The sequence below is a fragment of the Talpa europaea genome (assembly GCF_964194135.1).
Source record: "Talpa europaea genome assembly, chromosome: 15".
Classification (NCBI taxonomy): Eukaryota; Metazoa; Chordata; class Mammalia; order Eulipotyphla; family Talpidae; genus Talpa; species Talpa europaea.
This window is the reverse complement of record NC_140083.1, coordinates 41976147-41993518: the sequence shown is the minus strand read 5'-3', so window position 1 is coordinate 41993518 and position 17372 is coordinate 41976147. Positions and strand designations below refer to the sequence as shown.

Below are 17372 nucleotides of genomic sequence, written 5' to 3'. Positions count from 1 at the left end.
TTACTAGAAGGCAATTGAAAAATTTTAATAATAGTAATACATTTTAATAAATAGTAATGCCAAAATTGAGTTTTGGTCCTTCCTGTAGTGATAAAGTAGGTTTTACTGGCCGAGCATGATGCTGTTACAGGAACACAAAGATAAGCAAATAACCTGGTGACATTGAAATAAATAGCGAAAGAAAGAGTAAAATGGAAGGAGAGGGAATGTGCTTTCCAGAGAGTACATACATAGCAAAAAGTTAAAAATAAAGGGATGAAACTGAGTGATTGATCAACTGTCAAGAGCAGGGAAAGGAGAAAAGTCAAGAATTGGCCCCAGTTCTGGCTTAGGTCATTGAACTAATGATCATACATTAATCAAGGTATGATTAATCAAGGTAATTAAGTTTTTTACCTTAAAGCAGACAGTACATTTATTAATTTTTTGAAATGCCTGATGAATAGTACTGGGTCCACGACGTAAGTAAAAACCTTACTCTAGGGCCTCCCCGGTGGCACAGCGGTTGAGCACTGGGTTGCGAAGCTGCCCCGCAGCCTCTGCAGCGCCGGTTCGATCCCCAGTTGTTCCCAGGCCACCGGAGGAGGGTCCCACATGGCGCACAGACATCTCCTGCCGCCCGCTGCTCCCCTCAGCAGTGTCCTTCGGTCCTTCTGCCTGCTCTGCTCCCCGCTCTGGCTCTGGTGAATTCTCTCACCCTCCCGCGCTTCTGACTGTACCCAGTGCTTGTATAAATAAGTAAATAAATAAAAATAAATCTTAAAAAAAAACAAAACTTACTCTAACAAATGTGACGTCTTCATGAATGACGTGGTACCTTCTTTTTTCTTCCTATTTCAACTATTTCTTCAATTTTGAGAATTATGAAAGTGAGAGAGGGAGAGAGAGAGAGAGGGAACACTTTTTATCCTTTTCAGGATGGGAAAAGTACAGCACTCCAATGGAAATCATCTACTTGAGTTTGGAATTAGCATTCCAGAAATGATTTGAGGAGGATGCCATATATTTTCATTTAAATATTTCAGTCATCAGTTTATATGCCTGCAACAAACAGGAGTAAGAGATTGATTAATCTAGATTCAGAAAAGTAAGAAAACATTTTTTTTAAAGTGTTTTTTTTTTTATAGAGGCATGTTTTATTTATTTGTTTATTTGTTTGTTTGTTTTGTTTATACATTCACTGGGTACAGTCAAAAGCGCGGGAGGGTGAGAGAATTCACCAGAACCAGAGCGGGGAGCAGAGCAGGCAGAAGGACCGAGGTACACTGCTGAGGGGAGCAGCGGGCGGCAGGAGAGATCTGCGCGCCATGTGGGACCCTCCTCCGGTGGCCGGGGAGCAGCCGGGGATCAAACCTGTGCTGCGGAGGCTGCAGGCAGCTTCACAACCCAGCGCTCAACCGCTGAGCCACCGGGGAGGCCCAGAAAACATTTTTTAATTCACATTTTTTTCCCATGAAAAGGTCATAGTCAACAATGCTTAGGTCATTCAAAAACATTTACTAAAATCTTTTTTCTGCATTTAAATTAGTTTTGGAAACCTGAACTCCTATGTTTTTGCAGCACTATTTACAATAGCTAGGATATGGAAACAGCCTAAATGCCCCAAAACAGATGACTGGATCAAGAAGATGTGGCATATAGACATAATGGAATATTACTCAGCAATCAGAAAAGATAAACTCATGCCATTCACAATAACATGGATGGAGCTGGAAGGGATGATGCTTTGTGAAATAAGTCAGAATGAAAAAGAAAAATATCGAATGGTTTCACTTATAGGAGGAATATAGGAAAACCAAATAAGAGGTTGGGGGAAAAACACAACAAAACTAGCAGGCAACTATAAATCAGAGACATTCAGCAGGGGAGGGGGAAAGAGGGGGATTTAAACAGAGGAGGGAAGAGCACAAAACACTATAGTGACAGTTCACGGGTGACTTGGTGGTAGGAATTTTACAGGGACTGCACCTGAGAGGAGAAAGTAGACTGTATAAAATGAACAATGATATAAAATACATAAATAGAAGTAAAAAATAAAAAATTAATTTTGTTAAAAAGGGGAATGAATGACAAAATTCAGAGATATAAAAAGTCAGAAAGAAAATTGGTGCCTAAAATATTAAAAATGGGAAAATTTATTAAAGATAATACAGCCAATATTTAGAGAATACTTGATAGTTTTCAAGTCATTTTTATTTAGCTGCCAGTTAATTGATTCTCCACAATGACCTTCTGATGTTGGTATTATAATTTACATTTTAGTGATGAGGAGACTAGGTGATGGACAGACCTAAAGTCACAGGGTGTCTGCTCTGCAGAAGCTGTGAGCTTCAAGTTCATTGCCCAGTGTGAGCAAACGAGCCATCGTAGCCTTGAAAGAAACTCCTATCTTTGTATTTTATTATTTTTTTTAAAGTTTTTTTTTAAGATTTTATTATTTATTTATACAAGAACAGGGGTACAGGCCAGAGGTGCAGGAGGATGAGAGGATTCACCAGAGACAGAGGGGGAAACAGAAATACACTGCTGAGGGGAGCAGTGGGTGAGACAGGCGAGGTATGCCATGCCATGTGGGTTGCTTTGTGGCCAGCAAGGATCTAACTAGCACTGCAAAGGCTGCGGACAGCTTCACAGCACTGTGCTCAACCGTCTGCGCCACTAGAGAAGCCCTGTATTTTATTATTAACTTTTTTTTTTCATTATTAATCTCTCTTTGGCTGCATTTTCAAATCTCATTGTGATATTACAATCTGCAATCTTCAAGTTTATGACCTCCGGGTTATATGGGAAGTAAAGTTCTCTCCTATCTAATTGTCACCAGGAGCAGTAGATCCTGTTAAACTGAGTCCAGAAAGAGAGACACAGGATGATGCAGATATGGGGGAAGGCTCACCTGTAGGGGGTGAGGCTTGCTGGCCCCACATAACATCTGGGAAGGATGGAGCAAGAGGAAGTGGTAGTCACGTGTGGGGCTGCTTTAAGAAGAGTGGCCAGTGAGAGCTGGCATTCAGGTCATTTCAGGTACAAATTCCCATGGATCCTGATATCCTGATTTAGAGATTCTTAGTTAAGGGGGACAATGTCTGGGAGATCATTAGACATCACGCCCAATCTAGGCATATGGACTCATCCTCATTCCCAAATGATAGGAAATGCCATTCCTTTGGTGTTGCTTTACCTGGACATTCCCTGATCCTGAAATCCCTCAGGAAAATTGCTATACTTTTTTTTATCTCGGTGTTTTTGCTCCCATCACCTGTTTGATTCTCGTCACATGACTGTCATTGCCTGTTTGCCAGGTATTATATCTGTTTGTTTGGGGAGCTTTTCTGTGCTTCTAACAGTGTTATATCAATAATTTTCACACCATTGCTATCTTTATTTGTTCCTCAAGATATGTTTATCTGTTCCATTGTGATATTTTTTGACTTATACTTACAGTGCTATTTTAATTTCTTATCAACTTATATTTAGTATCAGGAGGCCCTTGGAATTATTCATAGCAACTCAAGAAACAAATTGGTGTACTCCAAAAGATGTCCATTTTTGGACATCTTCTAGTGGTTGACTTCAGGCAACTAATAACCTTAAACGTTTCATCATCTGTTGAAACAGGGATCAAAACAGGATTAAATAAGATCAGACATTCAGAGGTGCCCAGCACAAAATCATACAGACAGGAAATTTGTTTTCATTTCTTCATTTCTTTGGGTCTGTGTATGTGAACTTAATTTATATTAAATAGTGGCTAATTTTCTTTTTACAACATGATTTTGAATTGTTGTTTGTATTCTTTGCACAACCCTATGAAATAGGTAGTGGAAGTAATTTTATTACCAGATTCTAAAAAATCAACTGAGAATAAATCAGTGTCTGTGTTCATGCGGCTAAGATGCAGTATGGGTTTTGAGCCCAGGGAATTCCCTAATTGGTGCCAAGCACCCTTTGTGCCAGCTCCTGATCTCTTTTTATCTACTGTCTCTTATGTATTCACTCTGTGTCCCCTCATATCAGTGGCAACCATTTAATCATAGTAAATATGTTGATTGGACCCCACTACCTGCCATGCTGGTGGCTTAAGTTAGACAGAAATTGACTGTTAATTTCTTATCACTCTCATTGTCAGGGCACTACTTCCCATGCATGTTAGTTTTTCCCCTTGAATTTCCCAAGGGATCATTTTGTATTTTCTGGTGGATAATATATTGTCTGCATTATAAAATTATAGATAACAGCTCTTTCCATGGATCAGTTTAAGTCTTGCTGTAGAAGTGATCTCTCTCTTCTACAATCAAGATAATGAGTGTTCATGACTCCTTTTCTAATTGATAGACCAATAATCATAAGAGCAGCTAGTTTTTGGTAAAGTTTCTACTGTGCTGTTACTAAGCTATTAATGGGATAGACCTCTGGCTTTCATTTTGTGCTATGGAATAGGTCCAAACCAATCACTTTATGGCTTTAATTTTATACTAAGTACATTGATGAAGTTTTGAAAATAAGTCATTACTTTTATTTTTGACTAATTGGAATGTGATTAATGGCTATTAAATTAGGAAAAGTTATAGTGACCTAGATTCTCAATTATTTAATTTTTGCCTTCAGTAAACCAATTGATGTGTGTGTACAGTGTTTTCGCCAGTGCTCTTCCAGTATCCCTAAGTCTGTCTAGCCCCGCTCTTACTAATTAGCCTAAAAGTAGCATTCACCATGTCTCAGATTCCTTCCCTGAACCTGAGGGAGTCTTGTCTTGTCTTTCTTGGTATGCCCAGCACCTGTTAACACAGTGACTGTGTGAAATATAAACTACATGATGGATATTTGTCAACCTGACAAAAGTTGTGCTTTTTTTTGTGGTATGTTGACACGTTATATCCGAAGTTTTTCTCGTCATACAAGAATAGCTGGTTTTTCAGTCATTTATTTATTTTCTTATATTGTTGTTCACTTCTGGACAATATTTTATTTCTCTCCTCAGGTGTAGTTCCCATACTTCTCCCACCACCGTATCACCCATGACCAAGCACCATAGTCCCTTGTGCTCTTCCCTCCCTTGTTCTGACCCTTCCCCCACCCCCTCATCTACAGAATGTCTTAGGTCTATGGTTTGCCTGCAAGTTGTGTCTTTTTCTTGACCCTTTGTTTTTTTTTCCTGTATCCCCCTGTAAGTGGGACCATCTGGTATTTCTCTTTTTCCTTCTAATCAGCTTTTTGATGAACAGATAACATAGAGGCTCTGAACACTTTTTACATTCCAAGTTCTGAATAGACTACTTGTGGTGCCAGTCAAGGTCATACTTCTATTCTGCCAAGAGAGGCTGGCAATCATACAGAAATACATTTCAAGATATTATATTAAAAGTGATATACAGAAATAAAAATAAAATGAACATTTTTGCCTCCTTTGAATATTTTCCCTGACTCTGCCTCTGTTTTAATAAGAAGCCTTCAAAATGTCAGTTTGATTTTGACTATTTTGTTTTTGCTGAAAAATGAACTGTTTTAGCTGTCTTAGATTACCAGAAGTGGGACTAGCCAGCATATCTGGAGCCCCTCATAGTGGAGGTGTAATTATCATATTAACATCATAAATCATCACTTCTCCAAACTATATTAGGTCGTGAGAGCAACAGCTGCAGCTTTGTTCTGCTGATGATGTTTCAGAAAAGTCATTTCTGTTTTTATTCACTTGAATTTATAGTTTCTCTCTTGTGTTGACATTAACCAGTAAATCCATTTGTTTCCATTACCAACAGAATAAACTAAAACTATAGCTTTATATGTTCTCTCACAAATCCTTTCAAGCTGTATACATGCCTTTAATTTGATAGAACATCTGGGTAATATATCTTATTTCTCCTCAGTCTTTAGGCAAATGCATATTTTCTTTAGCCTGTCCTCTCATTAAAAAAAAAAACAACAATGATAGAGCTCTATCCCATCTGTTGACCCAGCTACATAATAAATTGGGCATCTGATTTTAAAGGAATCCGATATGATGAGAAAGCCAAGTGACTCCATCAGATGTACATTGTTCATTTTAAAAAAAGCTGCAGTTTTATTTCGTGACTTGCTAGTTCTGCTGAAAAAAGAGTATCGTAAACGCTGCTGAGATAATTTCAATATCTGTTTTAATGCTATGGAAGTGTTAGGGCTGTTCTTCCTAATATAAAATGAACTGCAAAACCCAATTTAAAACATTTTCTAATAGCCTAGTACATAAGCAAATCTTAGCAAATTCTGAAGATGGTCTGTAAGAATTAATTACACTGGACAATTGTTGTTCTGATGTCAGAGTAGCCAATTTATTACATTGCAATTCTTGAAGGATAACAAACTGTTTAGTAATTGTGGTTGACTTCCTGGAGTTCTCGGAGGCAAGTACCTTAATTTCAGTGTTGGTTGTGGCTCTGCCAGCCCTGGCTCACCTCACCTGTCCTTCTCTCTGCTTTGGTTCACAGTGGACGATCTCAGTTTTGTGAAGGCGTTCAAGTCACTTGTTTGCACGATCATTTCGACTGACATTTGCTTTTAGTTCATAGATGTATAGTGATATGGGTTTAATTGACGAGTATGTGTATTATCCTCTAGCATCTGAATGAACCGGAAGTCTAATGCAATCATTAGCATGCCAAATCTAAGTGTTTGTAACCCACTGAACTGTTGACTGATTTTTCTGTTTTTGTTAAGGATTCACTTGGAGATCTCTTACCTCCCCTGCAAATGCCCAGCTTTCTTTTTTTTTTAAAAAAAAAAAAGATTTTTTTTTTTAAAGATTTGTTTATCTATGCACACAAGTACTGGGGTGCAGGCCAGAGGTGCAGGGGGTGAGAGGATTCACCAGAGACAGAGCTGGGAACAGAACAGGCAGATCTACCGAAACACACTGCTGAGGGGAGCAGTGGGCAAGTCAGGAGAGGTCTGCTGCATCATGTGGGTCACCTCCGTGGCTGGCTGGGGGATTGAACTCGTGCTGCAGAGGCTGTGGATAGCTTTCCAGTGCTGTACCTAGCCCCTTGTGCCACCAGGGAGGCCCCTGCCCAGCTTTCTTTTGGGTAACAGAAGGGGGTTTTTCTGCATAGATTGGTACTCATTCTTTCATAAAAATTTTTAATGAATTTATATATATATATATATAAAACACACACATTACAAAAGTCTCTACAAAGTCAAGATAGCATCACACTTTGTATAATTAAAGTCATTTCTTAATGAAACTTAATGCCTGTTCCACTCTCATGCTCCCTAGTTTTGCTAAACTTGCCCTTACGACTGCTTTATCCAAGATATTATAGGTCTCAGATGCAGTTGAGTCCACTTATTGCTAATGGTCTTTTTACTATTTTGATTTATAATATTATCATGTCCAGTCCAGGTACAGAGCTCCTAAAACCCTTGGAATTTCCTACTCAGTGAGAACCATAGAGGTGGCTTTGTTGTGTGAATGAGATGACTTTTGGAAAGTGATGGGGGAGGCTAGTTGACATGGTGACGCATCTGGTGTTGACAGGCGGAACTTTTTCTCCTTCCACCCGGACCTCCTGGGAGGTTGAATCAATTGCCAGCGGCCAATGATTGAATTGTGTTCACATAATACAGTCTCCTGAAAAAACCCCAAAGGGATGTATGTGGTTTGGAGCACATCTGGGTTGGTGATGTGGGGAGACTGGCAGAGGGCATGAGGCTGTGTGCCCGTGCCACACACCTTGCCCTAGGTACCTCTTCATCTGGTTGGTCATCTGTATAATACCCAGTATAATAAACTGGTGGGCCTCCCCTGGTGGTGCAGGCAGTTGAGCACAGCGTTGTGAAGCTGTCCACAGCCTCTGTGGTGCTGGTTCGATCCTGGCTGGCCGGCGAGGGTCCCACATGGCGCGGCAGACCTCTCCTGTCTCACCCGCTGCTCCCCTCAGCAGTGTATTTTTCAGTCTGCCTGTTCTGTTCCCCACTCTGTCTCTGGTGAATCCTCTCACCCTCCTGTGCATCTGGCCTGTAACCCAGTTCTTGCATAAACAAACAAACAAATAAATAAATCTTTTAAAAAATAAAAAAATAAACTGGCAAGTGTTTCTGTGAGACACTCTAGCAAATTCATTGAACCCAAGCAGAGTTGTGGAATCTGATTTACAGCAAGTTATTCAGAAGCACAGGGGACAGTCTGGACTTGCTGTTGGCCTCTGAAGTAGGGGCAATCTGGTGGAGCTCAGCCATTAACCCGTGGGTTCTGTTGCTCTCTTAGGAAGAGTGTTGGAATTGAGTAAATTTTTCACTGGTGTTGGAAAGAACATGCTCAGAGATGTTCTCTTTTTAGGGTTCTTTAAATCTTTAATACTCTGCCTTTCTGATGTCATTGGCTTGTTGAAGAGTCTGGACTGATTGGTAAATAAATTTGAATTTGTTAAATCACTTTATCTTTACTTATACTTATTTAAGAATATTATGACATCCTGTCATGTCCAAAATTACATTCTTAGACTCTTCAATATTAATACTTCTCTAGTAGAATTCCACAGTTAATATTCAAATTTTCTTATCTAAGTCTTTTAATCTGGCTTATTTTTTAAAGATTTATTTATTTATGCATATAAGAACTGGGGTGCAGGCCAGAGATGCAGTGTGGGGTGGGTGAGAGGATTCACCAGAGACAGAGTGGGGAGCAGAACAGGTGGATCTACTGAAATACACTGCTGAGAGGAGCAGCTGGGGAGACAGGAGAGGTCTGCTGCGCCATGTGGGTCAGCTCCCTGGCTGGGGATTGAACTCATGCTGCAGTGGCTGCCAATAGATTTATAGTGCTGCGTCTTAACCCCCTGCACCACCAGGGAGGCCTGGTTTTTTTTTTAAACCAATCTAGTTTATTTAAACCAGGATCCCATCTAGAGCCACACATCTCGCCTTGCACAAAGCACCCCCTCCTGGATTTGGCTTTTCTTCCTCTAACATCCAGGTCTAGTGTAGCAGCCACCAGTCACATGACTGTCAGGAACTGAAATGTGGCCAGTCTGAATTGAGATGTGTTGAGTATAATGTATTCATGGATATAACACTGAATATGACACTGGATTTCCAAGTCTTATTGAAAAAAAAAAAAAAAAAGTAAAATGCTCCACTAGTAATTTTTTACATTGAATACATGTCCAAATGATAATCTGAATAGATCCAATGATTAAAATTAATTTTACCTGCTTCTCTTTCATTTTCTTAATGTATCTACTAGAAAATTTCATTTGGCTCCCACTATATCTTCATCAGAGAAAGCTAATCAGCAGATTGATAACAGAACACTGATACCCTAGAATTACCAAATCTGTTCTCTAAGGCAGAGTGGGGAAGACACCAGCAGGCCAGTGTGTTCTGAGCTAGAGTTTTGTAACATTTTGCTGTTGTGCCCCTCCGTGGAGAAGCTAAGTGATTTATCAAGCTAGGTTTAACCTAGAGCATTTTAAGACTTAACATCCTAGAAACATGGCATTGCCCAGCCGATGAAAGAGCATACTATAGTAGAATTCCACACTTACTGTTCAGAATTTCCTTTTTAAGTCTTTTAATCTGGCTTGTTTAAATCAGGATCTAGAGCCACACATCTCGTTGCAGACAGTCCAGTCCCCATCTGTATTCGGTTCCTCAACCTCTAATCCCGCGCTGTCCCGCATAGCAGCCGTGTGGCTGAGGATTTTGAGCATCATCCATAGCTGAAAGTGTTAAATAATCTCATCCTCAGTGTGGCGTGAACCCAAATATAGTTGCTAAGACAATGCTGCTAATTTAAAAGCAAAAAATGTTTAAAAGTTTGTGCTTCATGTGTTTCTTTTTCCCTCTCCTTTTAGGGGTGGAACACAATAACATGACGATGGCCACCAGTTTTGGAGGACTGGAAAATCAGCCTGATTTCCAGACCCCGAAGTTTGTAAGTGCTACTACTCTTCCTTAAGTTTGTACCATTAAGTTTTCACAGAATGGAGAGAAGCTTCCTCTGCTTGTTTTGTTTTTTTAATAAATTCTAGCCTTCAGTGGCTGTAGATCTGGCACAGGTCCTGCTAGCAGAGACGCTCGTGTTCGGAGCTCTGTTTCTCTGGGAACGGAAACTGTACAGCATCTGCTCTAATTCCTCCCTGTGACCATAAATGGAGACTCATTATGCAGTAAAAGGGCATCAACTTCCTGAAGTTCCCCCTTCACTCCTTGATAATCTTTCTATCAGTTCCTACTGCTAATCACTCTGGAAATCAATCTTTACTGAGCATGTGCGGGCACATTGCCCAGTCTGAGTCCCATTTCATTCTGGAAACTTCCATAATACAACCTACTAGACATCTCATGGATGGCTAGGAACATGTTGTTGGTTGTTCCTACCAAGAAAGGAACTATATGCACTCAGTAAATTAGAGTCATTAAAGATCAGCCATGGCTCTTACCCTCAAGGAATTAAAAATCTTATTAGATGATACTGTGATTTGGTTAATGCCTTGTTTAGAGAAAATTAAGCACATAGGATGCCTTGTGCAGAATGTCCTTTCTGAACAGATTTCATTAACTCATTTGAAGAGGGGGATGGGAAGAAGTGTTTTTTCTGACTCATGCACCATATTATGGAACCAGATGTGTAGGAAAAACATGCCAGCACCCACCTAGATTGACTGATTTTTGCCCCCTGCTGCAAAGGGTTTGTCTTGCACTCTGTCACGTTAGCAATGCAAAAATCCCTTTTTTAGTTTATTTTCAAAGTGTGATGCACTCACCACTGTTGTGGTTGGCAAAGTGCAATTGTATTATATTATCGATGAAGACAAAAAAGAACTCATGTGCTTTTTCTCCTCTCACTCACTCTTTATGGATTGCCACCTAATTCAGCCAAGAGTAAGGAAACTAGGCGATGCTTTGAACTGAAAACGGATTGCACATCAAATTGTATCCACCATGCCATTTTATTTCAAAGTGTAGGACTCCTGTGGTGTCCCAGCAGATTGCCTACTGTGAAAATCACTTGGCTGTAATAGAAAGACATAGTATTCAGCGACTTCCCTCTTATATTCATTGAGACTTTCAGCGGAGGAAATTGTGAATTCTCACCAATATTCCTGCATCTTAAAGTAACATCGCAGTTTTGTGGTTTTTCTAACTCCACAGTTAGAACTCCAAAGCAGCATGGGTAACAGGTATTTTACTTTGGAGTAGAAAGTCATCGAGCCCCCTTTTTTGTGTTTCATAATTTTCTAACTATGACTTACTGATTCTCTTTAAGCAACACGTGTAGTCTAAAAAGAGCTGCGTGCATTAAGGCATCGGTGTGCACATCTATCGTTCACACCAACTCCTGGTAGAGAAGTAAAAGTATTCTTCTCAAGATCAGGTTTCAGTCTGTGTGTATTAGCTGTTTGAGACCAGCAGGCCTCCACAGGCTGTTTTTGCCTGGCCTTCTTCTCCTGCCTTCAGTGTTAGCTTTCTACGAACACACCCTTTTCAACTTGGGAAGACTGAGCATTACCTGTGATGGCCAGAGGCAGGCTCCCAGGATGCATTTGCTGTATCAAGAGACTTTTTTTTTTCAAAGAATTTTTTTTTAAAGATTTATTTCTATTTATTTACACAAGCACTGGGTACAGTCAGAAGCGCGGGAGGGTGAGAGACTTCACCAGAGCCAGAGCGGGGAGCAGAGCAGGCAGAAGGACCGAAGTACACTGCTGAGGGGAGCAGCGGGCGGCAGGAGAGGTCTGTGCGCCTTGTGGGACCCTCCTCCAGTGGCCGGGGAGCAGCCGGGGATCGAACCGGCACTGCAAAGGCTGCGGGCAGCTTCACAACCCAGCGCTCAACCGCTGCGCCACTGGGGAGGCCCAAGATACCTTTTTTTTAAGATTGATTTAGTTATACAAGAACTGGGGTACAGGCCAGAGGCACAGGAGGGTGAGAGAATTCACCAGAGACAGAGCAGGGAGCAGAACAGGCAGATGGACCGAAAACACTGCTGAGGGTTGCAGTGGGCGAGATAGGAGAGGTCTGCCGTGCCATGTGGGTATCTCCCTGGCCAGCCGGGAATTGAACCCTTGCTGCAGAGGCAGTGGACAGCTTCACAGTACTGCACTCAACCCGCTGCGCCACCGGGGAGGCCCTTGAGACTTTTTTTTTTTTTTTTATAAATTTTATTGTTATATTCCCCATACAATTGCAGCCCCCCCATTCTGACCCCAATCCCTCCCCTCCCGCCCCCGCCCCCCTAAAAGTGTCTCTGGTTCATAGTTTTTTGTTGATTTTGATTTTCTTTTTTTTTTTTTCTTTTCTTTTTTTTCTCCTGCACCTTGATATAGATATACCAATAAAACCTATTTAGAGTTAACTCCATACTGACCTCAAACTGGAAAGCCAACATATGAACATAACGAAAGGATAAGGCTTTTAAGAGTTAATTTAAGTAAAAAAAAGGATTTTAGACATAAAGTCTTTAGAATAGATATTGTTCAGACATTCCATTGAAAGGTGCCAAAAATTCTGCATTATAAGCATCAATCAGGCACTTTTTATAATAGTTTTTACATGCAAATGTCCACACATAACCTCCCCCTTTTGAAAAAAAATATTTTAATTGACTTTTCTATAGCTTGAAGGCTAAAAAGGAAAGCAGCAACAGATTTTTTAAAATACCCATTAGAGATCAGGTAAAATTTACTAACAGTAATGGTATAGCAAGTCAGACATCTCCCCCCACCCCCAAATAGTGCATAGTATCTATTTGATTTTGAATTATTTAATCACATTTCCCCCAGTTCCTTCAGATTTATCATATATTTAAAATAATTCTCACATTGACATTAACATTCAGATTACTTTCTTTTTTTTTTTTTCATGTCTGTATATGGTTTTAATTTTGTGACCAGACATAAAATAACAATGTATATGAAATATAGTTTTTCCAGGTAGGATTTGACAGGTAATTTTTAATTTTATGCAAATATTTTAGTTTTTGTATCCTGTATTCTCTGGATGTTATTCATTTATTTTGTTTTTTGTTTTTGGGTTCACAGCTATCAACCCATAATACAGAACTTTATTAGGTGGTGGGCAGAAGTCACCATTTTTTTGTTATGTTTTTTTTTTTTTCTTAATTTGTTAATGATGACTTTGAATGTTAAGTCTAGGCCTACACTCTAGGATGACCCTCACTTGATTATAATACAGTATCCTTTATATATATATATTAGAATTTATTTGCTAAAGATTTATCAATTTTACCTCTATATTCATGAAACATTTTCTAATTTTCATATTATCTTCTGGTTTTGTTATGTGTAACAGTAGCCTCATAGAATTAGTTAAGCCATCTTTGATTATTTGAAGAGTTTGTGTTGAATTGGTATTAGTTGTCTTTTATTTTTTTTTTCTTTTTAATAATTTTTTATTTTTATTTATTTATTTTTTTTAGATAATAAATTTTATTGTTATATTCCCCATACAATTGCAGCCCCCCCATTCTGACCCCAATCCCTCCCCTCCCGCCCCCGCCCCCCTAAAAGTGTCTCTGCTTCATAGTTTTTTGTTGATTTTGATTTTCACTTTCTTATAGTTATTCATTTTCCTGGTCCCTTATTTAAGTTTTCTAGATTCCTGCTATGAGTGAGACCATCCGGTATTTTTCTTTTTCTTTTTGGCTTATTTCGCTGTGCATGATCCCTTCCAGCGCCATCCATGTTGCTGCAAATTGCATGTGTTTATCTTTTTTGAAGGCTGAGTAATATTCCATGGTATATATGTACCACATCTTCTTGATCCAGTCATCTATTTTTGGGCATTTGGGTTGTTTCCAAAGCTTAGCTATTGTAAACAGTGCTGCTATAAACATAGGGGTGCAGGTGTTCTTTGGAATTAATGTTTCAGTGTTCTTTGGGTAAATACCTAGGAGTGGAATTGCTGGATCATATGGAAGCTCTATGTTTAGTAGGTCCAGAAATCTCCACACAGCTTTCCACAGTGGTTGGACCAGTTTGCACTCCCACCAACAGTGCAGAAGAGTTCCTTTTTCTCCACACCCTCGCCAACATTTGTTGTTGCTAGTTTTTTTAATATGTGCCATTCTCACTGGTGTAAGATGATGTCTCATGGTAGTTTTGATTTGCATTTCCCTGATGACAAGTGATGTTGAACATTTTTTCATATGCCTGTTGGCCATTTGCATTTCCTCTTCAGAGAAGTTTCTTTTTAGCTCTCTGCCCATTTTTTGACTGGATTATTTTCTTTGTTGTTGTTGAGTCTCATCAGCTCTTTGCAGATTTTTGTGATCAGTCCTTTATCATTAGTGTTGGGTGCAAAAATGTTCTCCCAGTTGGTGGGGTTTCTCTTTGTTTTTGTTATTGTCTCTTTTGCTGTGCAAAAGCTCTTTAATTTGATGTAGTCCCAGCTGTTTATCTTTGCCTTCACTATCACTGCTTTGGGTGATGTGTCTGTAAAGATGTCTTTGATGTGCAAATCACATAGTATTTCGCCTATATTTCCTTCTATATATTTTATGGTTTCAGGTCTTATGTCTAGTTCTTTAATCCATTTTGAGTTGATTTTTGTGTATGGTGTGAGGTAGTGGTCAAGCTTCATTCTTTTGCATGTAGCGACCCAGTTTTCCCAGCACCATTTATTGAACAAACTTTCTTTGCTCCAATGCATATTCTTTGCTCCTTTGTCAAAGATTATTTGACCATAGATCTGTGGGTTTATTTCTGGATTTTCTATTCGATTCCATTGGTCTGTATGTCTGTTCTTGTTCCAATACCATGCACTTTTGATGATTATGGCTTTTGATGATTATGTTGTATTCCCTTCTTTTTTTTTCAGGAGAGCTTTGGCTATTCGGGGTTTTTTGTGATTCCATATGAATTTCATCAATAATTGTTCTATTTCTTTGAAGAATGACATTGAAATTTTGATTGGAATAGCATTGAATCTGTATATTGCTTTTGGAAGGATGGCCATTTTAACAATGTTTATTCTTCCAATCCATGAGCAGGGGATGTCTCTCCATTTCTTTGTGTCTTCTTCTATTTCTTTTAACAGTGTTTTATAGTTTTCTTTGTATAGGTCCTTTACCTCTTTTGTTAGATTTATTCCCAAATATTTGATTTTTTTTGTTTCAATAACAAAAGGGATGGTTTTTTGGATTTCTTCTTCTTCAGATTTATTGTTTGTGTATAGGAAGGCTACTGACTTTTGCGTCTTGATTTTGTATCCTGCCACTTTACTGAACTGATTAATGAGTTGAATTAGCTTTTCTGTGGAGTTTTTGGGGTTCTCTATGTATAATATCATATCGTCTGCAAATAGTGATAGTTTGACTTCTTCTTTTCCTATTCGGATTCCTTGGATGTCTTTCTCTTGTCTTATTGCCCTGGCTAGGACTTCCAGTATTATATTGAAAAGCAGTGGTGAGAGTGGACATCCTTGTCTTGTTCCAGATCTTAATGGAATTGCTTTCAGCTTTTCACCATTGAGAATGATACTGGCTGTTGGCTTGTCATAGATGGCCTTTATGATGTTGAGGTATGTTCCTTGTATCCCAAGAATTTCAAGGGCTTTTATCATGAATGGGTGTTGCACTTTGTCGAAAGCTTTCTCAGCATCTATTGATATTATCATATGGTTTTTATATTTCTTTTTGTTGATGTGTTGGATAACGTTGATTGATTTTCGGATGTTAAACCATCCTTGTGTCCCTGGAATGAATCCTACTTGGTCGTGGTGAATTATCTTATGGATACATTGCTGGATTCTGATAGCTAAAATTTTATTGAGGATTTTTGCATCAGTGTTCATTAGGGAGATTGGCCTCTAGTTTTCCTTTTTTGTGTTGTCCTTGTTCGGTTTTGGTATTAGTGTAATGTTGGCTTCATAGAACGTGTTTGGTATTGTCCCTTCCTTCTCAATTTTTTGGAAGAGTTTGTGAAGGATAGGCACTAATTCGTCTCTGAATGTTTGGTAGAATTCATTTGTAAATCCATCAGGTCCTGGGCTTTTGTTTTTGGGGAGGTTTTTGATTACCATTTCAATTTCGCTAATTGTAATTGGTCTGTTTAGGTGTTCTATTTCTTCTTTATCTAGCTTTGGGTGATTGTAGAGTTGTAGGAATTTGTCCATCTCCTCTAGATTGTTAAACTTGTTTCCATATAACTGTTCATAGTAGTTACTGATTATTCTTTTGATTTCTGCTGTGTCCGTTGTGATTTCTCCTCTTTCATTGATGATCCTGTTTATTTGTGCTTTCTCCCTTTTTTCCTTTGTGAGCCTGGCTAGGGGTTTGTCTATTTTATTGATTTTTTCAAAGAACCAGCTCTTGGTTTCATTGATCTTTTGGATTGTTTTTTTAGTTTCAATTTCATTTATTTCTGCTTTGGTTTTTATTATTTCTTTTCTTCTACTGGTTTTGGGTTTTTTTTTTTGTTGTTCTTTTTCTAGATCTTTGAGCTTCGAGATTAGGTTGTTTCTTTGAGTTCTATCTTGTTTCTTGAAGTGAGCTTCTATTGCTATATATTTTCCTCTTATTACTGCTTTTGCTGCGTCCCATACATTTAGGATATTGGTGTCCTCTTTGTCATTCAATTCAAAGAATTGATCGATCCTGGAGAATGATCCATGTGCGCTTGAGAAAAATGTGTACTCTGTTTTTTTGGGGTTTAGTGTTCTATAGATGTCTGTTAAGCCCAATTGCTCTAGGTCCTTATTTAGAGCTTTGGTTTCTTTACTTATTTTTTGTCTTGTTGATCTATCCATTGTTGATAGTGGTGTGTTGAAGTCTCCCACTACGTATGTGTTTTCTCTGATGTCTGTTTTCAGAGAGGACAACAGTTGTCTGATATATTTTGGTGCTCCTTCGTTTGGTGAGTATATGTTAACGGGTGTTATTTCTTCTTGAAGTATTGTCCCCTTGATCATAATGTAGTGACCATTGGGGTCTCTTTTTATCTTTTTGAGTTTGAAATCTGTTTTATCTGATATAAGTATAGCTGTTCCTGCTTTCTTTTTTGGTCCATTTGCTTGTAGGATTGTTTTCCATCCTTTTACTTTCAGTCTATTTTTATCTTTTGTAGTTAAATGTGTTTCCTGGAGGAAGCAAAAGTTTGTGTTTTGTTTCTTAATCCAGCCTGCAACTCTGTCTTTTTATTGAAGAGTTTAGTCTGGTTACATTTAGAGTTAATATTGATAAGTTAGCATCTCTATTTGCCATTTTATTTGTCTTTCTGTGGTTTTATTTTTTGTCTTGTTTCATTCTTATTCATCCCTCATTGGTTCCAGCTTTAGGATTCCTTGTAGCATTTTTTAGAGTGGGGGTTTAGTCGTAATGAAATTCTGGAGTTTCTGTTTGTCTGGGAAGGTCCTTATTCTTTCTTCATAGAGGAAGG

At 38.8% G+C, this 17372-nt stretch overlaps 1 protein-coding gene across 1 annotated transcript in view; it reads left to right on the top strand.

Annotated features, from left to right (window-relative positions):
* The window catches only part of ANO6 (anoctamin 6), a gene marked incomplete at both ends in the record, with an annotated part of 209845 nt that overhangs the window by 64893 nt on the left and 127580 nt on the right, over positions 1-17372 (top strand). The window contains one exon of the mRNA XM_084255999.1: positions 9828-9907. Within this exon, the coding sequence (XP_084112125.1) occupies positions 9828-9907 (80 nt within the window). The remainder of the gene's footprint in view (positions 1-9827; positions 9908-17372) is intronic.